The 25,705-nt window shown below is 41.7% G+C and overlaps 3 protein-coding genes across 4 annotated transcripts; 2 read left to right on the top strand and 1 right to left on the bottom strand.

The window, feature by feature from the left end:
- Positions 1 to 2,222: 2,222 nt before the first annotated feature.
- On the top strand, positions 2,223 to 10,597 carry ace2 (angiotensin I converting enzyme 2; the record flags this gene model as incomplete). Its single annotated transcript, XM_084574687.1, has 17 exons — positions 2,223 to 2,411; positions 2,526 to 2,684; positions 2,810 to 2,903; positions 3,927 to 4,070; positions 4,349 to 4,464; positions 4,567 to 4,672; positions 5,443 to 5,540; positions 5,620 to 5,792; positions 6,335 to 6,561; positions 7,617 to 7,761; positions 7,845 to 7,943; positions 8,298 to 8,420; positions 8,601 to 8,779; positions 8,920 to 8,978; positions 9,086 to 9,183; positions 9,714 to 9,830; positions 10,399 to 10,597. The coding sequence occupies 17 exons, from the start codon at positions 2,223 to 2,225 to the stop codon at positions 10,595 to 10,597; spliced, it is 2,325 nt and encodes a 774-aa protein (XP_084430813.1).
- Positions 10,598 to 11,281: 684 nt separating this feature from the next.
- Positions 11,282 to 16,275, bottom strand: LOC311509648 (uncharacterized protein). Of its 2 annotated transcripts, XM_084574889.1 has the most exons (8): positions 16,232 to 16,275; positions 16,007 to 16,125; positions 15,475 to 15,571; positions 14,586 to 14,961; positions 13,640 to 13,765; positions 13,367 to 13,503; positions 12,165 to 12,432; positions 11,282 to 11,714 (listed from the first exon to the last, which is right to left on the bottom strand). In XM_084574889.1, exons 1-7 carry the CDS (start codon positions 16,241 to 16,243, stop codon positions 12,214 to 12,216), a joined length of 1,086 nt encoding a protein of 361 aa, XP_084431015.1. In that variant the 5' UTR covers positions 16,244 to 16,275; the 3' UTR covers positions 11,282 to 11,714; positions 12,165 to 12,213. The 2 variants fall into 2 exon arrangements, with proteins under 2 accessions (XP_084431015.1, XP_084431014.1); XM_084574888.1 differs by having other exon boundaries at positions 11,282 to 12,432.
- Positions 16,276 to 17,896: 1,621 nt separating this feature from the next.
- LOC311486120 (uncharacterized protein) lies at positions 17,897 to 25,331 on the top strand (the record flags this gene model as incomplete). Its single annotated transcript, XM_084541882.1, has 9 exons — positions 17,897 to 19,117; positions 19,600 to 19,815; positions 19,910 to 20,125; positions 20,868 to 21,279; positions 21,550 to 21,671; positions 21,755 to 21,994; positions 24,713 to 24,874; positions 24,964 to 25,053; positions 25,161 to 25,331. Exons 1-9 carry the CDS (start codon positions 18,875 to 18,877, stop codon positions 25,329 to 25,331), a joined length of 1,872 nt encoding a protein of 623 aa, XP_084398008.1. The 5' UTR covers positions 17,897 to 18,874.
- Positions 25,332 to 25,705: the final 374 nt, after the last annotated feature.

The following is a 25,705-nucleotide window of genomic DNA, read 5'->3' as shown; positions in this document are numbered from 1 at the left end:
ACAAGCGAGCTACATCGCAGTGCACATCCCTCTGCATCCCAGCAAGCGATAAACCGTGCAGTGATCATTTGTAATGAGCCACGTTCTTACCTTAACCTAAACATTTCCATCCAGTATACCCTCATGTGTGTCATGGTGATCAATTTAGCTTTGTCACAGCTGTTGTGTTTGTTGAAAGGGGACATTTCCCTCAGTGTCAAATCTACATGGAAAGGTTCTTTCCACATGCAGCTTTATAACTCTGTGCTCACGCAGGTGTTTTCAGTGTTGAGAACTAATGGAAGTCAGTGAACTGTATGATAAGACTGATTTCTGTAATTAGCTCAATGTTTTAAAAAGGTTTTCCTACTGAATTGTAAGCTGAACTCCAAATTAAAAAATTGCTTTCAAAATGCATGTGTATACACCGATCAGCCACAACATTAAAACCACTGACAGGAGAAGAAGTGAATATCATTGACCATCTTGTGATAATTCAGTGTTCTGCTGGGAAATTTTTGGACCTGGCATTCATTCATGTGGATGTTACTTAGACATGTAGCACCCAGACCAGGCACCCCCACCCCATAGCAATGACACTCCTTGATGGCAGCAGCCATCCCCAGCAGGATGCAGCCTGACACAGGCACACACACAAAAATGGTTTAGGAACAACTAAAAGGTGTTGACCTGGCCTCCAAATTCTCTAGATCCCAAACTGATCAAGTGTCTGTGGGATGATCCACAGAAGCCCCTCCCCTCAACCCATAGGACCCAGAGGTCCCCACTAACAACATTATGTTGCCAGACACCACAGGAGACCCTCAGAAGGCCCATGTTCATTCTCTGATGAGTCACAACTGCTTTGGAGGCACAAGGGAGACCTGCACAATATCAGGAAGGTGGTCATAATGTAATGCCTGATCGGAGTACATTGGCTCCAACTGAACAATAGACATTAACATAAATAAAGCTATTAATCTAGAAATGGTCATGTACAGTAAGTAATGTCTAACAGGGAGATGGAGCCGTTATGTAGTGAACATTGCGATACCGACAGTTTCCACGGGAAGGCGCTGTTGGACCAAGTTAATGTTCCCAGGGATTTAAAACAAGTGCAATTGCTTCCCTGACAAAACATTATCAGTAACATTGGTGCTCCTACCAAAGCACAGTTAAACTTCAAAGTAAGCTTTCTCCCAAACACAGTGTCAGCCTAATAAAGTCCAGAGTACTAAGAGATTTCTTGGGCTGATTTTATGGCTGTAGATGCAATAACAACTCTGGTTCATTTTATTGATGTCTTAGTAGATAATTGATTGGTTTATAGCAGAGAGTGCAAATGAGTATTAAATAATCTTTGCTGTTGGTAGTAAATGTAAACAATAAACTTTGCCCTCGTGGCAGATTTCTTATCAGTATTTAGGGCCCAACAGTGCATGACAGTGCATTTTAATCCGGTGCTGGGAAACCGTCTGCCAACAGATAAGCAGGTGGGAGGCTCGTTTGAAGCGATTGTTTCCTGTTTTCTTGTCAAATCTCTGCTGAAACTGTTCTGTTTTTTGTAAAAACAATGACAGAGACGATCAATAGAAAAAAACATAGTGCACATAAGCAAAAAAGCTTTACTGCGTCGCTGTTAGGAGTCTTGGATTGTATTTTAGCCGTCCAGTTAATAACAGTGACAATAAAGCTGCTTTATGTGAAAGCTTTTAAAAAAGCAAGGAACCAAATAAATACTCAAGTACATCCCAAAAAGATGAACTAGATCCAGTGATTAAACTAAAATCCATGAGATGAGGTGTCAAAAACAATTCAACTTTAATTTTTCGCTTGCGTGTTTCAGGGCTGTCATAAAATAGATAAACACATTGTAATTTAAGTTGTTGTTTGTTGTTCAGCACAGTAAGATTTTCATGTGGATATTTAATTTTGACAACCTGCCCAAGAGAGTCCTTATCTGCAGAACCCACTGCACGCAAATCTATATAGGCTCTAAATCTTTAATAATAATTTATCAAAGAATAACGCAGACCACCTCCCACCCCCGTGTGAAGACAGCCCAGTGACGCTCTTTATTCTTCTGTAACATCCTATCTGTAATTGAAAACTCGGATACACCCTCGGTTATGGCTCTGCTGTCCAAAGGCCAAGGCAGTGCAGAAGGTTATTGAAAGCCTATAACAGAGTACAGTGCGCCTCCTCCTCAGTTGGCTTCTGTGGATGTAGCTGAAGCATCTAGGATGTCTGCTAGGTTTCTTGTAACGTTGCTGGCCGTGTCCTGCGCCGTCCCTGCTCAGTCAAGCGTGGAGTCCGACGCCAAGGCGTTCCTGCAAAGTTTTGATGCCAATGCCACTGAGCTTGTGTACAAGTACTCACTGGCGTCATGGGCCTACAACACCAACATCACAAATGAGAATTCGGACAAAGTGGTAAGCGGCTGGAAAAATCATCTGACCCAAAACACTCATCTTGTATTTACTGAAGTGTTTGGTTGTAGGTCAGCAATTTGCATGACTTGATGTTTTTGTTGTCGTTCTGTGCAGTCGGAGCAGGGGCAGATTTGGAGCACTTTCTACACCAAGATGTCAGAAGAATCGCTGAAGTATCCCATTGACCAGATCACGACGGCGGAAATCAAATTACAGCTTATCTCCTTGCAAGACAAAGGCTCTGGAGCGCTGTCCCAAGATAAAGCCGCACATGTAAGATTATTGTTAGTGTCTCAAAATATGTTCCTTCAGTGTTTGTGAAAGCTGCTAAGATCTAACGTTCATCTTCTGGACTTCTTCCTTCCTACTGAGCTAAATGTAACCCGTGTTTCTTACAGCTGAGTAAGGTGATGGGCGAGATGAGCACAATCTACAGCACAGCGACGGTGTGTATGATGGACGACCCCAGTAACTGCCAGACTTTGGAGCCAGGTACGATCTGTTAACAAATGTCAGATAAAGTGGTTTGTTATTAACGCACGCACTGAGAAGAGGGAACCTTTACTAGTCTTTACCAAAACACTACTACTAAACATGTTTAAAATACTCTTAATAATCTTTTGCTTTGGAAAGTTATAAAGAAACATTTACAGTTTTTGAGGAACGTATTCTTCCATTTATTTCCATTTAATGCCTCTTATACTTCAAGTTCACAACACTTTGGACAAAAATATTATTTAAAAAAAGATATCTATGAGTTTTCCCCCTTTTAAACTCACCAAATACACCAAATATGTAAAGATTTCACAGTAAACAAGAGAATATAGAAACATTCAATTAGCTTGCCTAGCTCTATAAAGGGTAGTTAGTATCACCTTAATCAGTCTGACACCGTATTATGCTTTATATATATGTATATATAAGTAAAAGTATAGGTTGGCACATTAGTATTAGTGCTTCTGAATAACTGTTAATTACATGTTTAGCGACATATCCCACTTTTGCCTTTGATACCTGCTGATACATTAACTTTAGTAGGACTTTAAACAACCTTCACTGATAAAGACATATTTATTTTTAAGTACTGACACTTAACAAAACTTTAAGGACATAATTCAGCATGATTGGTTAGTAGGTTTGGAGTATCTTCCACATACATTTTATGTTTTGCTGTTTTGCAGCTGTAAACTAGCGGGTTTGGCAAACAAACAAAAAGTAGAGAAGCTGTCCAGTAAAATTGTCAAGTATAAAAAAGAAAAAGTATCAGAAGGGCTTATTATGTAAAAAGATCTTGACGACTTTAAATATATACAGGATAGATGAGTAATCTATAACAAGGGATAGTTTTGTGCACATATAAACACCTAAAGTAACTAAAGCTGACATAGAACAAGTTGAGTTACGTTTCACCACAATCCTACTATGTTTTAGTTTCCTTTTTAATCAAATTTGTTCGTATTTTGATGAAAATAAAAGTGTAGCTTTCTCTGACTCGGCAGCGTTCTCTGTTTACAGGATTGGAGCATGTTATGTCCAACAGCCGAAGCTACTACGAGCGCCTGCATGTGTGGGAGGGCTGGAGGAAAGAGGTGGGGAAGAGGATGAGACCTCTGTACGAAGACTACGTGGATCTGAAGAACGAAGCTGCCAAACTAAACGGTGACAAACTCTTCACTTCTAACACAAGACAACTTTTGTGTGAATGACAATGTCACGGACAACCTCCGGGTCAGACTGCATGTTTATCAAGGACGGCCGCGGATGGTAAAGATAACGTCTGATTGTAACCCACAGCTGATAGAGACAGCGTGATCCTCCCAAGAACGCCTGATAGTCGGTCGCCTCTGAGGCCTGACATGATGTTTGCGACTGTCATCACTGTCTCAGTCGTATTATACTAGAAACTAAAGCTTTGTCATTTCCCCTTACATGTACAGGCTTTGAAGACTATGGGGCTTACTGGAGATATAACTATGAGACCATTGGGGAGGATGGTCAGTTCGCTTACACCAGAGATGAGCTGATGACTGACGTCCGCTCAATATACAAAGAGGTGAGTCCTTGTGAGCGGATTTGGCTCTATGATATTATGTCTCAGTGCATCTGTGAGTCATTTGTCACTAACTGTAGTGTTTTGTTTTGTTTTTCTTTACAGATCATGCCTTTATACAAGGAGCTGCATGCCTATGTGAGAGCCAAGCTCATGGAGGTCTACCCAGGACACATTGAATCAGACGGAACTCTGCCAGCTCACCTGCTGGGTATGTAGAAGAGTTGACCCAGAACTAATAACCGATTCTGTCAGAAGTATCAGATTGCAGTTAAAAATAAATAAATAACTCCAGTGATTAATTTTAAATATAGAGATATAGATTTTTTTCTTAACTCATATAGTATGAGACATAGCCCACATACTACTTTTTCTCTGCTCTATTTTATTATTTTTTTCCCATTTACTTTTTGTGTTTTTACCACGATACCTTTACCAGGTGTTGTATTTTCCGTTCCCCTCCTTATGCGTGCATCATCCGGGTCAAGGCGGTGTGAAGGCTTTGTGTGATCAGGTGGTGAGAGGCCTTAGTAGTAACCGATGAACCACAAAAGGGAATTTACTTCAGCCACATGAATGATGACCTTAATGCCTGATGCCCCATTTAAATATAAACCTGCACAGTTTGTCCATGTTAAATCACCTGACGTGAAAAGAGTCAAAAGCTCATTTTACAACATGTATCAGTGACCCTAATATTAATAATTCAGTTGTGCAATATTAACGTCATTAACAAAAAGAGCATTACAAAAAAGCAGACAGTAGATATGGGCTGTTAGCGCCTTACAAATAAAAAGCTGAGGGAGCAGAAAGATGTGAGCGTTCATTCAAGTCTTGAATCCAGAACTGAAATGTCTCCCTCTGTTGTTCAGATCTCATCCCTACCACGCACAAAAATAAGTGCAGCACATGTAATACGATGGATATGCTGTGTGGCTTTAAACTGATTCAGTCCACTTAAAGTACTTTTGTGTTGTTCAGGTGACATGTGGGGAAGATTCTGGACAAACCTGTACCCTCTATCAGTCCCCTACCCCGAAAAACCAGATATCGATGTCAGCAGCACTATGGTGGCCCAGGTGCAGTAGGACTTTCTGTTGCTTACTTAAACCAAAAACACCCGTATGAGATATTAAAAATCTGTCTACGAAATTCCAGAATTGGACGGAGCTCCGGTTTTTCAAAGAAGCTGAGAAATTCTTCATGTCCGTGGGTCTCTACAAGATGTTTGACAACTTCTGGACTGACTCGATGCTGGTGAAGCCCGACGATGGACGCAAGGTGGTCTGCCACCCCACCGCCTGGGACATGGGAAATAGAAAAGACTTCAGGTGGGACAAATCCACCGACTCATTTGTCTAGCCAACTCTGATTGGCTGGGTTTCTATCTGATTTGTTTGTGCTGTGTTGAGAACAATAAGTGATCGAGTCATATTTATGAGAGCCATAAATATGAATGTGTTGTAACAGTGATGTTGATTAAGGTCTGACTCATTCTTTTCCTGCTGATAAAGCCAATGAAAGTCTTGGTAGTAAAATATTATTCCATAAACTTACACCAGCATTGATTGCTTTTCAAGTTTTCCTACAGGGACAAAGTTTGTCCAAATGTAAAATCAAATTTTCTATAATGTCAATTTGGGTTAAAATTACTGAAAAATCTATCTGGCATGGAATCAAGTTACTTCACATCTCTATAAAATGGGATTTCATTTATTTTTATTGAACGTGGACGTCAGCGTTTTCTTATATCTGACTTATCAGTTATTGCCCTGGTTGTTTTATAAGTACAGCATATCTGATTATGATATTTGGAAATGTCTGTGACACGATAAACCTGCTAACATCAGCCTTTCTTCTGTGACGCCTTCAGGATCAAAATGTGCACCAAGGTCAACATGGACGACTTCCTCACGGTGCACCATGAAATGGGTCACAACCAGTACCAGATGGCTTACCGCAATCTGTCCTACCTTCTGAGGGACGGCGCCAACGAGGGTTTCCACGAGGCCGTCGGGGAGATCATGTCCCTCTCTGCTGCAACACCCAAACACCTGCAGAGCCTGGGTCTCCTGCCCGCAGACTTTGTTTATGATGCTGGTAATACCGATAAACAAAGTTACCAAACCACAGTAGAATCGGTTCCCTTAGAGCTTTATGATACCAACATGTGTGAAAATGGTTTCTCAGAGTGATGAGGCCACAGAGGGTAACCACCTGAGTAGTATTTTAGCATCGTTTTGGTTTGGGCCCCAAACCTTTAGCATCACTTCCAGCAAGAGGTTCTAATATTGTGGTGCCCTTTGGTAACCTTTTACCTCTACTTTCCTCCTTTAAATTTAAATTTGAAACTGTTTGCTATATGACTACACCATTGTTGAGTTTTATGGTTTGACTTTGTTTCTGAGATTCTGCCCTCACATACAGGACACATACACGGATCAGGCATAACATTTTGACCACTGACAGGTGTCTGCTGGGAAACGTTTGGACCTGACATTCATGTGGATGTTAGTTAGACATGTAGCACGCATCTAGACCAGACCAGGAACCCCCACCCCATAGCCCATAGCAATGACACTCCTTGATGGCAGCAGCCATCCCCAGCAGGATGCAGCCTGACACAGACACACACACACAAAACAGTTTAGGAACAACTCAAAAAAACATGAAGAACAGCACAAGGTGTTGACCTGGCCTCCAAATTCACTAGATCCCAAACAGATCAAGTATCTGTGGGATGATCCACAGAGGCCCCTCCCCACGACCCATAGGACCCGAAGGCCCCCACTAACAATATACCAGACACCACAGGACACCATCAGAAGGCCATGTCCATTATCTAATAAGTCACGACTGTTTTGGAGGCACAAGGGGGAGAAATGCAGAATATTAGGAAGGTGGTCGTAATGTTATGCTTGAGCGTTGTACTTGGAGCACCATAGGAGCTACCAACATAATACCACTCTGGGCCCTCTGCTAACTGTTTTCCACATTGTCATTAAGTTACAGTCTCTGACATAAAGAACGTAGGTGCCACGAATAGCAACAGAAATGCTGATAACTCACTGAAACAATAGTCCACTGTTAAAAAACAGTTTTAGTAAAATTCTTTTACTGTCTGTGTTATATTATGTCTGTTTATTGCCTTTCAGATACAGAAATCAACTTCCTGCTGAAACAGGCCCTCACCATTGTGGCCACGTTGCCCTTCACGTACATGCTGGAGGAATGGAGGTGGCAGGTGTTGGCAGGGAACATCACCAAAGATAAATGGATGGAGCACTGGTGGGACATGAAGTAAGCAGAGGCCGATGTGTGATCCATCTGTAAATGCTAGACGTTTTCCGTCAGCTGGTGTTGATTCCGTGCTGCTTTAACAGGAGGGAGCTGGTAGGGGTGGTGGAACATGTCCCAAGAGATGAGACTTACTGTGACCCTCCCGCTCTGTTCCATGTGTCTGGAGACTACTCGTTCATTAGGTGAGAGTCCTTCTGTAAAACTGCTCTTTGAGGAAATAAAAGCATACTAACTCTGATTCTGCATTTCCGTAAAATAGGGCACCAAGTTCTCGATATTCAGTTCAGTTTTCGGTTCACTCTAAATTTTAGTGGAGCAAAGCCAGGCTTTAGTTATGGAGTTTGTTTGTTAGTTTCAAGCATTAGTTTCAAACATTTGAGTACAATAGACTAACCCACTGGCTATCTGTGAAGAAAACCAACAGATGTCTTTGTAAAAAGATGTGCTTTGAATGTGTTTGACAGATTTAGTATAATTGGGTCCAGACTGAAAACATGCTGTAAAACATGTGTGTTTGTTGCTGTTTTTGAATACAGATACTTCACAAGAACCATCTACCAGTTTCAGTTCCAAAAAGCGCTGTGCAACGCAGCAGGTCACACAGGTCCCTTGTCTCAATGTGACATCACTGGTTCTACTGCAGCAGGAACCAAGCTGAGGTATGCACAACTTCCTGTTCCTCTTCGAAAGCTGCTGACTTGTTTGCCCCCCCCCCAAGTTAAAAAAATCTACATTTTCTATTTTCAATATAGTTTATCTTACAATTTAAACATCAAACGTAATTAATTTCTTGCTCAGTACAGTACTGTAATCTATCACAATAATTGTTTTTCTGCTAGGGAGATGTTAGAACTGGGAAGGTCCCAGTCCTGGACCAGGGCTTTGGAGACGATCTCCGGTGATGTTAGGATGAATGCGCAACCCCTTCTGGACTATTTCCAAAAACTTCATGACTGGTTGAAGGTAGAGAACCAGAAACACAACAGATTTGTGGGTTGGAACACAGCAGTCAAACCATGTGAGTGTGAAAGATACGAGCTTCATTGTTCATAATTGTTAGTTTGGGGTCACTTAAATATGTGATGCTCCATGTTTTAATTGATGATTTAATCAAACAGAGAATGAGAAACTAAATAAAAAGCCTTTTATTCTTCACAGATTCAAAATATTCTATCAAAGTGAGACTAAGTTTGAAGGCTGCCATGGGCGATAGCGCTGTGAGTATTATTGATCTTTATTAGAAGTTTTATTGCCCCTGAAATAACAAAAACTTTACAGCTGCAGCTGCATCAAATGCTAATCAACTAATATGTGTTTTTTTTAGTATCCCTGGAATCCCAATGAGCTGTACCTGTTCAAGGCCAACATTGCTTATGCTCTGAGGCAGTACTACAGCCAAAAGAACGAGACGCTTCTCTTCACGTCAGTATCCCGCATCATCCTCAAAGAAATCATTTATTATTTTTCCCACTAGTCTTGTTTAGCACAAGGGTGTCAAACTTATTTTAGTTCAGGAGCAACATACAGCCCAATTTGAGCTCAAGCATAATAACCTAGAAATAACAACAACTCCAGCTTGTTCCCTTTGATTTAGTGCAAAAATGTACATAATGAAAATGTTTACGTTTAAAGTACTATCCTTTTAAAAAACATTTTATCAACAATTTGAAATTTCTTAAGAAAAAAAGTGCAGTTTCAGCGCATTGCTGCCATCTGCTGTTTAGTTCTGAGTTTCAATGTTTAAAAGTTATGTCTGTGACTGTGACTAGATCAGCTAGTGGAAAAAATTCAAACAATTCCTCTTAAAAAAGTCTTCTAATTTTCACACTTTGCAAAGTCCTCCTGCGGCCCCGATTTGACCCTCTGACGGGCCGATTTTAGCCCCCGCACCGTATGTTTGACACGCCTGGTTTAGCACATTTGTTTGAATGCTTTTCTGTTTGCGCCTTCAGAGCAGAGGACATCCTCGCCTATGAAAATACTCCCAGAGTCTCCTTCTACATTGTGGTCACCAACCCAACCAATTCCTCCCTGTACATCCCAAAGGCGGATGTGGAAGCGGCCATCAGGTGAGACCTCAGCTTCATTCAACACACGTGTGAATTTGTTTACAGCCAGGGTATTCCAGATCACAGAGTTCAATACACTGTATGATTCACAGGTGCCTTAAGGCAGCCTAATCTTAATCAATGCCATCAAATCCAGTTCAGGCATTCATAGTCCCCAAAGGATAAATCATAATCTCTTTGGTGTTTGACTGAGTTTCCCTTGAGGGCTACCAGCAGATTAAATACTTAACTTATCCACATGCAGTGCCTCTTAAAGGAATTTTGGACATTTCTGTATAAAAAGGACTCAGAACATCAGTGGATGTCCTGAAAGTAGACAAAAAGAACCCAGTTAAACAAAGGAAACAGAAATAATAAGCTTTTGAGTTTAATCATCATCCAATCCACATTTTAATTGGTTGAATACTTTCGGTTTATGTTAAAGTGTTAACATGCTGCACCAAAATGGTGAGTATGGTAACATTAGGAGTATTGTTCTCGACTTTATGGTAATTTATAACATAATGATTTGAGTTGAATTACTTTCGGGACTTGAGCAATAATAAACCCAATTAAATATGCATTTCAGGTTAGGTCGTGGTCGAATCAACGACGCCTTCTACTTAGATGACAGAACGCTGGAGTTTGAGGGCATCGTGCCGACACTGTCGCCTCCCGTGGAGCAGCCGGTGCAGGTGTGGCTGGTGGTGTTTGGCGTGGTCATGGGCATCGTGGTGCTAGGGGGCATCTACCTCATCGTCTCTGGCGTCAAAGAGCGCAAAAAGTGAGTTTGCTCTCAAGATCAACTGCCGTCTTTGACATGGACACCCACTTGCATGATGGTGACACACGTTGTGTTTGTGTTTGCAGGAAAGCTGCAAAGAAAACCGTCGATAACCCCTATGACACAGACAGCATTGGAGAAATTAACAAATCCTATGACGACAGTGAGAACGAACTGACCGGATTGTGAGCCCAAACGGAGGGAAGACCGGTGCTGACGCGCGACAGTCTCAAGGTCACTCACCGAGAATGAGAAAGTGAAGCTTAGGGATTAATTTTTGTGATTAGATCACAGGTGCTGCATGGCCTCCCATCCACACTAACTGTGAATATGTGTAAAAGTTTCAGCTTGGTGGTGATTTAGAGTCTCGCAGCTAATGTATAGAGAAAACCCCCTGAAAACAAAAAGTAACTGTCATGCAAATATACTTAGAGTGTGCTGGTTTAACACAGTATGTGGTACAATCAGTAATAGAGTTTAACATATACTTAAGTTTTCTGAGTATTTTTGATGCTTTTAAGTGTAATTAAGTGTATTTAGGTATATTTTTTGTAATAATTATAGAAGTTGAAAGAAACTCTTAAATGAAATAATATCTTGTATAATATAAATTTTAATGTAAGTTATATATATATATATGTATGTAAGTCAGACATTCAGGGACAAGTGTAATTGCACTTCTCATCAAAAACACAGTACACGTGCAGCATATTTACTAGAATAGAATATTATAATAATAACACACCTGGGAGATTATTTAATTGTATTAGTTTCAAGCTTTATAACCTGGAAACATTATTTCAGAAGGTGCAGTTCTCCGATATCCCTTCCAGATTGTCCATCCTACCTTTTGTTTTATTGTTGTGGATAGAAGAAGAAAAGTTATTTAATATATTTTTAGAAGACTCCAGATGTTAGTCATGTTTAATTCTATTTAATACCTGCTCCTCTATATCACACCTGAAATTTACATTTTGAAATGAAAAGACACGCATTGACAGTGCTTCTTTTATGCAGCCCGTGTGTCTATGACTGAACTGTTGCATTTAATAAAAAAAGAAAATAATGAAATGAAACACAAAAGCTGGTGCTGACAGCGTGTGGGTATTTGACACTTTCACCTGCAATACACAAAATACACAATTTAGCAAAGCTGTAAAATATAAATGTGTACCAAATTAAAAAGGCCTGATGCAAATGGAAGCTGTTGACATTATATAATAAAAGGGATAAAAGTATATAAGGATATTAACAATACACAGTATACTCGTATCGATACATTGGACTCCTGTTTATAGTTTATGTCAATTTTTACTATTTTTTTATACTTAATATTTGAATATGCTTTTTAAAAATAAAGCTACATCCCATTCATTTCAAATTATTTCACTGGTTAAAAGTAGATCACCACTTTATGTAACAAATGAGTACAAAAACAGGGTGGCACACAAATATATGTATGATACATATCTACACACTTCTGCAATGGCAGAACTTGACATGCCAAAACTGGTTTCTGTAAGATGGCTCAAGCTAAAATACAAAAAAAAAAAAAACATGTTTTACTTAACCATTTATGTCACAAATGCGATTCATATGAGAGCTTGAAGAAAATGCCAATCACATTCGGATGATGAAGAGGAACGACGGATCGTCCGTCTGTCCCTCCAGGGCTCTGATTCCCACGGAATCTGTGTTGACTATGTTGATGAAATACCCGCGGTGCAGCGCTGACTCAAACCTCCGCTGTTTTGTCCGGTCAGCCTTCATGTAGAAGACGTAGGAGAAGGTGCTCTCGTCGCTCTTGGAGATCTGCTGCAGCCTCCTCTTTTCGCACGTCTGCAATGACACAAGTTTGGGTCGTCTGTCTCGTAAATATGAAAGTCATGTTAGTCAGTTAACTGATGATGATGAACTGATGAAACTTGTAGCTGAACGTTGGTCACTAGTGGACGATCCAGGCTCTGGGTTGCATCAGTAGCCCTCATAATATTGCTAGAGTATGGATAGATCTAGCTTTTTGGAAGGATGATACCCTCAACCATGCTGCTGTGAGAAGCGTAATAAAATTAGTAGGTGTTTCCTTGTGGTAAATATTTAGGGAATATGTTTAGTCACGTGTCAATGAACTGTGTTAGTTGTTGCCATTGGCCGTCTCCTCAAAGTAGAGATATGTTTTTGTTGCATCTGTAATAGCGCCACCAAACAGGCAGCCCAGTTGCGTGGTGGTTAGCGCTGATGAGAATGGGCATCAAGAAGGTTCTGGGTTTGAATCCATCGGCTGACTGGGGCCTTTCTGTGTTGAGTTTGCATGTTCTCCCTGTGTGTGTGGGTTCTCTCCGGCTTCCTCCCAACGTCCAAAGAAAACGAATGAATGAATGAGCTTCATTAATTGAGAATATTTAGATGGTACACCTTGCAACAGCCGGAAAGCTACCTCTTTGATTAGCACTGCGCATCTTGAATACCTGGTACCATGTCTGATTGATCTCCAGTGAGATATAGCTAATTTCTGCACAAACTATGTGTGTTTGACTGAGGTAGGTCTAAGAATAAACTAGCTCAGTATTCTCAGTGCAGACATCATGAAAGAGAAAAAGACTAAATGTAGTTTAATGACATAAAAGGCTGCATGAAAGATGCTAAGCTGGCCCTCTTACTTCTGGACTTTTGAAGCCGGGTTGCTCTGCCTTGTTTTGTTGCACGCAGCAACACGCTGTTCATGAGGATGTAAAAATAAAATGCAGGAATGCATTAGTCGTAGTGTTGTTACCTCCATTTGCAGGAAAACCCTGTCTCCCTCCCTGCAGCAGTGGAGGAAGCAGTTGGAGTCAGTGATGTTTAGGACCACTGGCATTCCCTTGTCCCTCTCCATATCGTTTGACTTGTAGTAGTAGATGGTGATCCTCTCTAAACGAAAAAACAGCGGCAGATGACACATAATAAATCAGTGACTTAAACGCGATAATGAGAACATCTTAAGTTTAAAACTCATCATTCAGGTGTTTCGTCGTGTCGCAAGTTGATGCTGCTCTGAGTGACACACCTGGGTTTGGTGAGGTGAAGAGAGTCTTCTCGGAACAGATTCCTCTGAGATAACGGCGCGAGGCCACGTGTTCGATTAAAACGTTTGACAACTTCTGCTGTCTTAAGCTGCTGCCGCCACGCGGAACTGAAAGTGAACAATCAGCGAGGATGCAGTTCATGTATTAGTAAGCAAAAAAAAGACCATGAGGTGATGGTGAGTTTATTCCACGGTCAGCTGTATGTGATCAGTAGTTCATGGTCTGCAGGGAAACCACTTCCTAACTTTGGTCTGCGAGCTGCCCTTTACTAGATTGTTTAGGAAACAGGAAACTAACCCTAAAAAAATTCCAGATTGCTAAAAAATAATAATAATGCAATTTGATCCCAGTGATTTGGGCGTGATAAACCTGTTTGAGGGAGTGTCTTGATTTCCAAACACATCAGCTTATGGGGTTATTTTAACAGTTGAAACCCTGGTTGACTTAGGTTCCCCATTAACTGACCGCAAATAGCTTGCGCCACAAATGTCAGACTGTTTAACTTTTCCTCGATTTCAGCAATTCTATTGGTCGTCGTTACATCATTTGCATCTTTACTTTGTCTAACAGGTTAATATGAGTCAAAGCCCCCTTCATCAGAGTCATCAGAAACCAGGATATGATGTTTAAATATTCAAAAACATCAACCACAATACTTGTCCATGTGTAAATGTCCTCAGATTAGATTTCTGCACCACAACTAAATAGTTACCAAACTGTAAACTTTTACTTTTGACACTTTGAGGACATTAAGTATGATTTTGAAGGATATAATTAGTCTGACAGACTCCTCAGTCTCTGCTCCTTGTATAATTCATATTGTCTAGATATTTTAAAAGCAAAACTTGTACAAAGCTGCAGAAAGGATGAGAGAACCTGACAAGAAATGGAGGTGAAGGCCGGACACCGAGGCCAACATTGACTCACCGAGCGTCACCGTGCTGGATTCTGCCACCATGACAATTTCGTTTAAGGTGCATCCCGTGGTGTGGCAGCCCTGACAGTGGATGGTGTGGTCGCAGCCCCTGCCACTCACCACGGCGATGCTGGTTTTCGTCATCTGGACGACAAGAAGGTCGCTCCCCTCGTCGTTCTCCTCATTCGTAACCTCACACACATCGCCTTCTCCGCCCTCCGTCTCATTCTTTTCCGGCTCGACCTCATTCTCCTCCAGTTCTTCCTCCCTTTTCATTTCCCAGCAAAAAGTCAGCGTCGTGGATTCCCTGGAGACGGGTTGCATAGTGTCCTCACCCGGGGGCAGATGCTTGGTGTGGTCCTTCAACTTGCCTGCCTTGTGCACGGTCTGAATAATGAATAAAAAACAATTCACACTAAAAAATTAAATGAAATAGTGCAAGATCAAACTTATACAGTCTTGTATGAGCAGTTTAACAACCAGCTCAACAACCTACGTTTGTCACAGGATGCTAAAATACATAAATATACACAAAAAAAGACTGGTGACTGCCCCACAAATATAAATTATTATTGCCATTATTATTATATATGGAACACTTGACTCACTCTCAGTGTGATTGCAAAGAAACTTCATAAATTTATGTTCCCAGCGAATAAAGTAACATAAATTAACATTAAAAATGGATTGATTTCGTGAGGAATCCACTGCAGCTGCTTCGAAAATTATGTCTTTTTCCTAACTAACGGGCTGGAAGCACAACTATTTTGAGTCTTTTTTTTCCCCCCTACAATGAGTTGGAGATGTGTTGACGTTTTTTTGGCGCCACAGACTGAAAGGAAGGGAGATCCTGAAGCAGAAACGTTAAGCGCGCAACACCGTGGAAGCACATGAACTCACCAGCATCGCGTTACCCTTAGCCAAGGTTTGTGCCAGCTCCTCGGGCATCATGTCCTGCAGGTCGATGTTGTTTATGTGCATCAGCTTGTCTCCTTTCCTGCGAAAAAAAACAAAAAAAAAACAAAACAGAAAACAGAGGACTTTACTGACAGCTTTTAGGCATGAAAAGATTTTAAATAAATGCCGTAATAGTAAGAGTAAAAGGAGCTGTGGAGCATCTGGCTAAAAAAATCTATTTACTGTGATTAGTTTAATATTTAAAACTGACTTTGTCGTTGGTTTATTTGACAGTTTTCATTCGTCAATGTTACATATCAAAATTTTATGCATGCATACAAAAAAACAAGAAACAAGAAACCCAGATTAAAGTAACTACAAAGGGTTAGCCAGTAATGTTACGGAAAATACTGACGGACTGAAAGAGCCTCTTTAAACTGGAGTGATCCAGCCCTGATCTGTGTTCAATCATATTGCTGTAATGCTGTAGTATGGCTGTAATATGGCTGTAAAGCAAAAGAAGCTGAGCAGATACCTGACAAACATCTTTTCTCCTCTCTGTTTTTTGTACTTCACCACATTTCCCACTTCGTAGTGATGCCTTCCTTCATGGACGTTGTGTACAATCATCACTCCTCCTTTAGCCAGAGAGCTCTGCAATCAAGAAATAAAACAATCAAAGAACATAAACCAAGAATCACATGAAATGTTGTGGCATGTACGCTGGGTAGTGTTTTTTTTTTTTTTTTTTGTTACGTACGCCTGTGTCCATGTTGATGGTGTAGTAGCCGCTTTCTCGCCGCGCCAGACAATGAACTCCAGCGGAGACAGCAACCTTTTAAAGCGCTTAGTGTTTGAGCTTCTGCTTTACAGGAACAGTAAGAGGAAGTAGGAATAAGTGGACCCGCTGATACAGGCATAGATGGGGAAATGTGAAAAGCGGAAGTGAGTGAACATTAGTAAATCTTAAATGAAAGGGGTGTATAATTTTGTTCAAAAAAAAAAAAAAAAACTAAAAAAAAAAAAACAGAACTTGAGCAGAAATAAGTGAAACAGTAAACTGGGGGAGGTCAGAGTTTGACAATAGCAGTTCCCAGACAAGTGGTGTTACATATAGTGATCGTACCTATGTAACACCTTTGTCTCATTTTAATGGATGCTCACTTCCTCAATTTTAGACAATAACAATTGCACTAGCAATAGTGGAATCAGTGTTAAATTGCTAAATAATTACATCAGTGATCTCTTTTACAGTACGTGAACATGGGAACTAGAGTGCTGGGACAACACAACTTCTCTACAACGGAGAGAAAACATCAGTTTAACTTTGTCTTGGTCTATAATTAACTACCCAACCAGAAGCAGCAGTGATGACGCCGTTTTCACAAACTCTAATTTTGTCATCACTTTGTTTCAGGCTGAAATCAGTTGCGTTTTTTCCTTAAGCGCTAAATATATATATATATAACAAAGTGAAAATTGCGTAGTGCTTGTGATGAGAACATTTTGGCACACTGCAGGTGCTCTGCCGGGTTGTCGTTTAGACAGTTACTATATGTTTATTTAAAGATTTTTCTTTTCTTTTCTTGTGCATGGTAAAATTGATGCACAGTTTGAGATCCCGTTTGCAAAGTCACCTCCTTGTACTCACGCTACTACCTTCACAACAATGCATAACAGGTAAGTAGCCACAGCCAGGACACCTACAGTTTGCTTAAAGTGGTAATGTCAACCACGTCAACCCTGGAAGATTTGGCACCACCAAGTCTTCACACGTTGCTGCACACGTCATGAGTCTATGAACATCAGGACACAGTGAAATGAGTTTGCTTAAAAGTTGGAGGTGAGCCTCCTGTTGCCTGCAGGTCCTCATCTAACAGCTCACTGCGGTCGCTCCTTCTTGTTCCTTTACTTCTTGTGATGTTACAAATGGATCTGTTGCCAAAATTGCCAATAATTAGCATTTTCTTTTATTTGAATGGTACCGGCCAACTGGGGCCTTTCTGTGTGGAGTTTGCATGTTCTCCCTGTGTCTGCGTGAGTTCTCTCCAGATACTCCGGCTTCCTCCCACCGTCCAAAGACATGCTTGTTAGGTTAATTGGTGATTCTAAATTGGCCGTAGGTGTGAATTGTCATCTGTCTTTCTGTGTTAGCCCTGTGACAGACTGGACACCTGTCCAGGGTGTTCCCTGGCCTCTCGCCCAATGACAGCTGGGGTAGGCTCCATCCCCCCGTGACCCTTCACAGGACAAACACTTACAGAAGATGAATGAAAGAATGTATGTAAAGCTCATTAATCGTATTATCTTGCTGATGCCTACAAAAAGAGAATAGCGGGAAATACAATTTGAGCTCAGCAGCCAGGTGAGAAGTTAGGCTGACTGTTTCCTGGTCATTGTTTCAAAGTGACTGAACAAACAGCTATATTGATCTACTTGTTTAGCTCTCAGTATGAAAGCAGAGGAGTAAGAAGCATGTTTTCTATTCCTTTAACTGACTCAAACTCATGTCTAACATTTGACAACAGCTGTTTAGGCAGTTTGAACTTTTGTTACTGTTGCTGTCTTCACCTGCTGCCGTAATACTTGTTTGGGGTTACGGTTAGGGTTAGATGAGTTACTAAATTTGTACACACACACACTGTAGCTATTTCCAGCTTCCCCAATGAGCCAGTGCTGTCCAGCTAAATCTGTAGAAGCTCAAGAGGATTGAGTTACACTGCGAGGCACACGGCACACGGTGTGCCGGAGCTGAGACACGGACCACGTTTCTACGACCTCAGAAGCTGCCATAAGCTGACCGTTTAAACCCAAACAGGTACTGTGATGCACACTGAACATGCGGACATGGGAGATTCTGCATGATCGTGTGTGTCTCGCTGCTGAGAAAAAGGTTTTCAACGCTGTAGCTTTTGATGATTAAATCCTAGTGAGAACTGGACAACAAACGTAGGTAGTGCACGAACTAATACAGCAGCAGAATTATCTGATAAACTGTTTTGCCACATTTTGTTGATTGAAATGGAAACCTGCTTTTCCAGAGAAATGGGAACCAAAAACTTTTGCCGTGTGTTTATAGTAAGGTAAATTTTATGTAAGTAAAAGTAAAACGATGAATTTAAGCACATTAAAATGAAAAGTGTTTGCTCAGCATGCTAGATTAGTTGAAATAAATAAATACCAGTAAACTTAACTTTCATTTTGTCAGATTAGAGGATATTTCAACAGAATTTCCTCTGATCTTTCAAAATAAACCACCATCGAGTGAGAGTGATATGCCGCAATTTAAGGAACTAACTCTGGGTTAAAAACAAGCTATGAAAGTACAACTTACTTCCTGACCCTGTTGTTCAACAGTAAAAGGAACTGTGTGATCTCAGCGCGTTGTCTCTCTGTGTGTTTGATGTCATTTGGTTTGTTTCAGATGGTGATACTGGATGTGTTGATAGTAGGGGGTGGCCCTCACGCCCTGACCCTGGCCAGCTTGCTATCCAGCCCCAACCCAAACTCAGACCAAGGTCATGACTCACCCCGCTTGCCCTCCTGCTCGGACCCTCCGAGGTCTCAGCCAAACCCAGAAGCATCCAGCAACAAGCGCTGCTGTGGCAAGAAGAAAAGGAGGCCTGGAGCTGGTACACAATGCATGGCCTCACCTTAAATATGATCACTAAAGTACACTGCTGTAAGTCTGTTTTGAAGGATCAGTCAATCGTTTTAGTCATTTTTGAGCAGAAATGTGAATATTTTTCTGCTTCTCTTTGATTCATGTGAAATGAACTTTATTTTGTGACATCTGTGTGTTACTTAAGACAAATTAAGTCATAACTAAAATCACCACACGGACACAAAACATATTTTTAGAGTCTCAAATAATGAGATTTTAAAGATTTTTTAAGCTGATATTCTGGACTATGGTCATCATTTCTATTAATCAACATTGTTCTCCAAATATTGTGGGAGTATCTTGCTGGCAGGAGTCGAGGTTTCTATTTGAATCACTGGACAAATGTCAGAGGTCTGGGACCAGTCAGTTTCTCAACAACATAAAATGCTAAATAAGTAAATGCTGTGTCGTCAGCGTCACTACATGTTGCTTTTACATGCTCCTGATAATCGAAAATACTTCAGATCACATGTGGTTTCTCATTAGTCTCCGCAGGCCAGACGCTGGAGGAGCAACTGGCAAACTCAAACATTTCAGAGAGGCCTGTTTGCAGCCCGCTGAGCCTCAGAGTGGTGGATGCCTATGGAGAGTGGACCGCTCTGTGGGAGAGCCAGTTCACAGCTCTGAACATCCCTCACCTCCGCTCTCACACGCTGGTGCACACCGACCCTCTCAATAAGGTCCAAACACAACCAGTTTCGACCTGGAGCAAAAATGACAAAAGGTGCTTTTAGGGTGTGGATTAAGAGCACGTGTGAATATTTTCCTTCACAGAACGCGCTTCAGGAGTTTGTTTTAAAGCACGAGCGTTCAGCGGAGCTTCACAGTCTTCCAGACCAGGTTTATATCCTGGATGAAAATGCATTCTTCAACGACATGCGGCTCGGCAAGAAGGAAAGGAAACGGCTAAATGTCACCTCGACGCTAAAGAAGAGTTTGTCCTTCAGTCTGCCGGGAACCAGACTAAGCGTGGATTTCTTTAAAGAGCAGGTCGGACTGGTCGTCTGTGTGTGTGTCCTGCAGTGGTACACTAACAGTGCCATAACTTAATTTAATAACAGTGGTTGCTTAACAAATAAAACGAGCTCCCCAAAGCATGCAAATAACTTGTGTTTTACTTAAATTTGGCTTGTTGGAAGTTACTTACTTGCAGGGACAACATGCAGGCCGGGGCTTTCCTTTCACCAGCAGACCGGTGGGTTCACACCTGCAGCCTACTTGCTGTGATGTGTCAGTGCTAACTACTACACCACCGTGCCACCGCCACCAAAATCTGAACGTTTCAAATTTGGCACTGGCACTAAAGTACAACGCTGTATTTTCCTTTTATTCAGATATACTTTACTAACTGGTGCAGCTCAACTCTCTGTGCCGCATCGTTTCCTCACAAATCACACCGTTGCACTGCATGGCTTGCTTTTTGATTAAGGAGAACATTGCAGATTTAGATTATTCCGACATAAGCCTCCAACCAGTTCACTTTTTTACCCCTGATTGACTAATGTTCGGTGACAAACTGCTGCAACACCAGCTACCACAGACGGAGCAAGTGAAGTTTTGAAAGACAGACGGTTGGTTGGTTGGTTTCGGTCTTCACGGGACATGTTGACACCGAGAAAGATGTGGAATGATATCAACACTATCGTTTAAGCGGCATGTGCACAATGAGCTCAGCAAAATCTGAGCGCTGTTGTTTTCCGCGTTGTCTGAGTTGATGGATCTGAACATGCAGGTGGAGAGATACAAGTTGGACAAAGTGCTGGTGAAGGGAACAGTGGAGCACATCACCCCTGTGACGGAGCAGAGGGAGGAGGTGGAGGATGGATGGATAGAAGGTCAGGAAACGGAGGCTGAGGCGAACGACGTGACTGAAAAGAATGGAAACGGGACAAGGAGCAGAGTGAAATACTTTCAAGTGCAACTTCAAGAAGGGGACATCTTAAAAGCCCGCCGGGTTGTTGTGGCAACGGGTCCGACCCGTGCCCAGATGGCAAACATCCCTTCATGGGTGAAGAGCATCGGAGAGAGCTACCCAGAGGAGCGCTTGCAACACACGGTTCATCTCATGCACCATCTGTCGAACTCCAAGCAAAAACTTAGAGAAACAAACGGTCAGACACAGAAAGAGGCTTTTCCCACTCAAGGTAAGTGAGATTTTTTTCTGATTAATAAAACACTGTAATACAGAAAAGCCTTGCAGGAAAACATTTTAGCAAGTATCTGAGAGGACAGTGAAAAAGCTAAATGCATTGATGGTGACATTTAACGCCACTGTGCTAATGCTAACATATGTTTTTCCTCGCACATTTACCAGTGCTTCTGCAGACATCAGTGGCTATTTGACACCCGTCCTCACCCCTTCTCTTCCACTTCACAAGTACTGTATACCTGTGTGTGTCTATGACTGTGTGTAGTGTGTGAGACAGGGCACAGAGTGATGGTAGTTGGTGGAGGTCTGACCAGTGCTCACGTCGTCTCAATTGCCCTGCAGCAAGGTGCCAGCCATGTGACGTGGGTGATGAGGAAGCACCTCCAGGTCCAAAACAACATCATCCAAATACAGTATCTACACCTGTCCGCCTCCTCCAAACACTTTAGCTTTCACGGTTTCCTCTGCAGCTGAAACAATTCGACGTGGGCGACGTGGAGAGCCTGGTGGGCCGTTACTCCCACGTGGAGCACGGCATCAAGATGGACGGCCAGGCGTACCTACGACAGTTCTACAACGAGCGGAGTCTCCACAAACGGCTGGCCATGATCCGCCAGGCGAGGAAAGGAGGCGCCGTCACACCAGAGGCGTACGTCCACCTGCAGCCGTTCATCCAGACGGGACAGGTGGATGTGAAGACATACTGTCAGGTAGTGATGCATGTGCGCTGTGCAGAGTAGAAGGTTGTGGGTGAGACTACACAGGGTGAGGTGTGAGGGAAGAATGAAATGAGACAAGATCTAATGAGGTCATTTGTATCAAATTATATCGGGTGGGAGCCAGTCAGAATAATAAGGTGTGAAGTGAGGTGAGCTGATACCAGAGAACAGATAAACAGATCAGATGGGTTGACGTAATGTGAAAGTGAGCGGTGGTGGATTGTAACTAAATACTTTTACGGCTCTGTTCTACTTCCACTGCTCTGCATCTCAGAGGGAAATCTTTCACTTTTTAATCCATTGTATTCACACTGATCAGGCATAACATTATGACCACCTTCCTAATATTGTGTAGGTCTCCCTTGTGCCTCCAAAACAGTTGTGAGTCATCAGAGAATGGACATGGGCCTTCTGAGGGTGTCCTGTGGTGTCTGGCAACAAAATGTTGTTAGTGGGGGGCCTTTGGGTCCTATGGGTTGAGGGGAGGGGCTTCTGTGGATCATCTCACAGATACTTGATCAGTTTGGGATCTAGTGAATTTAGAGGCCAGGTCAACACCTTGTGCTGTTCTTCATGTTGTTTTTTTAGTTGTTCCTAAACCATTTTTGTGTGTGTGCCTGTGTCAGGCTGCATGCTGCTGGGGATGGCTGCTGCCATCAAGGAGTGTCATTGCTATGGGGTGGGGGTGTTTGGTCTGGTCTGGTCTAGGTGGGTGCTACATATCTAAGTAACGCCCACTTGAATCCCAGGTCCAAAAGTTTCCCAGCAGAACACTGAATTGTCACAAGATGGCAGAGGTGGGAAGTAACGAAGTACAAATACTTAGTTACTGTACTTAAGTAGATTTTTCAGGTATCTGTACTTTACTTGAGTATTTATTTTTCTTATTATTTTTTAACCTCTACGGATGACATGACGTAAAAGACGTGACATGATCGGACATGACTAGAGCATCGGACTAGAGAGGGAAAGTCGATGATGGACTGCGCTCACAAAATGACCGGCCTGTTGGTGATACCTGTTGACCTGATGCTGATGCTGAAGGTGCCTGTTATCAATCGATGGAAATTCACAGGGGACTGACGAAAACTGAGCCTAGAATTAGACCAATCGCGTCATATTTCGCAAAAACGCGATTTATGCACATGCCTGCTACATTTATAAAGGAAAACACCCTCCAGTACCCTCCATCAGTTCTATACATTGACTGTATACACTGGTTCAATACACCGGTGTTCCTGTGTAGTTCTTCTACTGGGTTTAACAGGCGGGCTGGAGGCTTGTTTATCGTTCAAGCATCATTAAAGACACTGAAAATCCCCGCTGCCGCTCACGCCCCCCCCTCCCCCGATCCTACTATTTGAGAAGTACTGGTCTAATCTAAAAAAAACCAAAACCCTAATTGAGTTATGGCGTGGTTTCTGTTGCTATCATTACCTTTTGAAAAAAACAAAAACTAATTCAGTTATGGCGTGGTTTCTGTTCCTATCATTAGTTTTTTGAGCATTTTCTGGCAGCCAGTTCACAACGTTAGCAATGCTATGGGAACACATCGTTTACAGCTAACGCTAGCTAGCTCTCGGTTTAAAAACAACAACAACCAAATAACCCTTAATTTATTATTAAAAATGATCTAGATGCTCATGCAGGACCTCTGGTCAGTGCAGAATAATCTAGACTGAATAATTTTGTACTTTCTTACTTTTACTTGAGTAAAGGAGTTGAATCAGTACTTTTACTTTTGCCAGAGTATTATTTTACACAAGTATCTGTACTTTTACTTAAGTACAGAGAGTGAATACTTTTGCCACCTCTGCAAGATGGTCAATGTTATTTACATCTGTCAGTAGTCATAATGTTATGCCAGCCTGACAGGACTGAGGAGCAGCTTCAGTGACAGACTGCTTCACCCTCGATGTGTGAAGGAAAGATACAGAAGGTCTTTCCTTCCTGCTGCTGTTAGGCTCCACAACGAGCACTCCTAATATGTGCAATATATCTATTATTTATTCTATCTCTGTCATTTCTGCATGCTGTTGCAAACTGCAATTTCCCCATTGTGGGACAAATAAAGGTTTTTCTTATTTTATCTTATCTTATCTTATCTTATTACGCACATTTTGCATAAAATACATATGAACAGCTATTTGGTTTAAACTAAGCAACTGTGTGTATAAAAGGAAACAGCATGATTAATAGAAAAATTCTTGTTTGTATAAGTCTTAAGCAAAAATGTCTGTATTTACAGTTTTCCAATAATTAGAAGTTTAATCCATACTATAAAATAATAGGTGCAGTCTCACGCTAAATGTTTTTGGCACCACCTCAACCAACTACAAAAATAAAACCCTACTGAAGTGCATTTGACATTAGTGGATGTACTTAATCTGAACACTTCCTCCAACACCGAGCAAGACACAAGAAAGTGAAGTCGGGTGAAGCAAAATGGGGAAGGAGGCCTAGAGTAGGGAAGAAATAGTAGGTGTGGTAAGGTGAGATAAGCCACATTAAGGTGAGGCTCAGGTCACGTGGGAAGGAGTGAGGTAACACAAGCCTCTTTCTAATTTAACTCTGGTCTCTATTCTGTGCCATAAAAGTCCAAAACATTATTTCGCTTATGTCTGAAAGCCATGTTTGAAAAGCTCCATAATATAGTAATGTGAAGTGAGGAGTGAGGAGACTTAACCTGAATCTCATGCAACTGTGTAGGTAGATGAAGCCAGCTGGTGCTACAGGAACCAGGCCTGGAGCCTCTCTCTCAGCACCGGGGCTCACTGGACTGGAGATGTGATTTGGCTCGCTACCGGCTGCAAGCTGGATGTCAAACAGGACCCGTTGCTTTCTGAGGTGTTGAAAGAATTCCCAATTCAGGTGGGTATTATTTTTATTTTCTCAAACTAACTCAAGTAATGTGTTTTTATGACGTAACCTGGATAATGACGGACTAATTTTACGTGAAGGTGATAGATGGATGGCCGTGCATATCAGAAAGCTTACAGTGGACAGAAGGGTGTCCGCTCTACTTGATGGGGCAGTACACCGCTCTCCAGGTAGGTCTTGTAGTGTTTTAGAGTGCAAAAACATATCAAAGCAATGATCTGTGCAATTATATGACAGACTACAACTCCCTTTTCTTTCTGTTTTTTGTCCTGCACAGGTTGGACCTCATGCTATAAACCTGGCTGGCGGACAGGCTGCCAGCCTGCGAATCGCCATGGACATCCTGCGCCGCCAGCAGCAGGACACTGATGAATCTTCTGAACTCAGAGGGGAGAAATCAAAAACAGAAGAATATATTCAGCAGATGCGAGGCCTGTTATGGCTCTAATATTTCCATTTGGGCTCAGATGTGTGTGAGCAGGTATCTGTCCTTCATTATCCAGGTCAAAATGGCACTTAATGGAAATTATTGTAGAAATATGATACTGACTTTTGGGGAACTACGTCCACGGTTCTGTTTTGAATAAACACATTTGTAAGGGCCACTATATTTATGAATAATAATATGTTTTTCCTTGTGTTGGTCTGTCTGTGTTGATGGAAAAAGGCGCCCGACTCTCCTACAAGAATAACTCTCTGTGGTTGCTTCTTTTTGTTTATTGTCTATCATTTTGTGTCTCATTATGCTTTCTTTGCATTGCTTTACAGTCTGTTTGTAGTTGTTTGCATCTCTTTATAATGCTACTGTATGGCTTTTCTCTT

The sequence above is a fragment of the Chelon labrosus genome (genome assembly GCF_963514085.1).
Source record: "Chelon labrosus genome assembly, chromosome: 3".
Taxonomy (NCBI): domain Eukaryota; kingdom Metazoa; phylum Chordata; class Actinopteri; order Mugiliformes; family Mugilidae; genus Chelon; species Chelon labrosus.
Note: the sequence above shows the minus strand (reverse complement) of the source record. Positions and strands in the feature narration are given on the sequence as shown.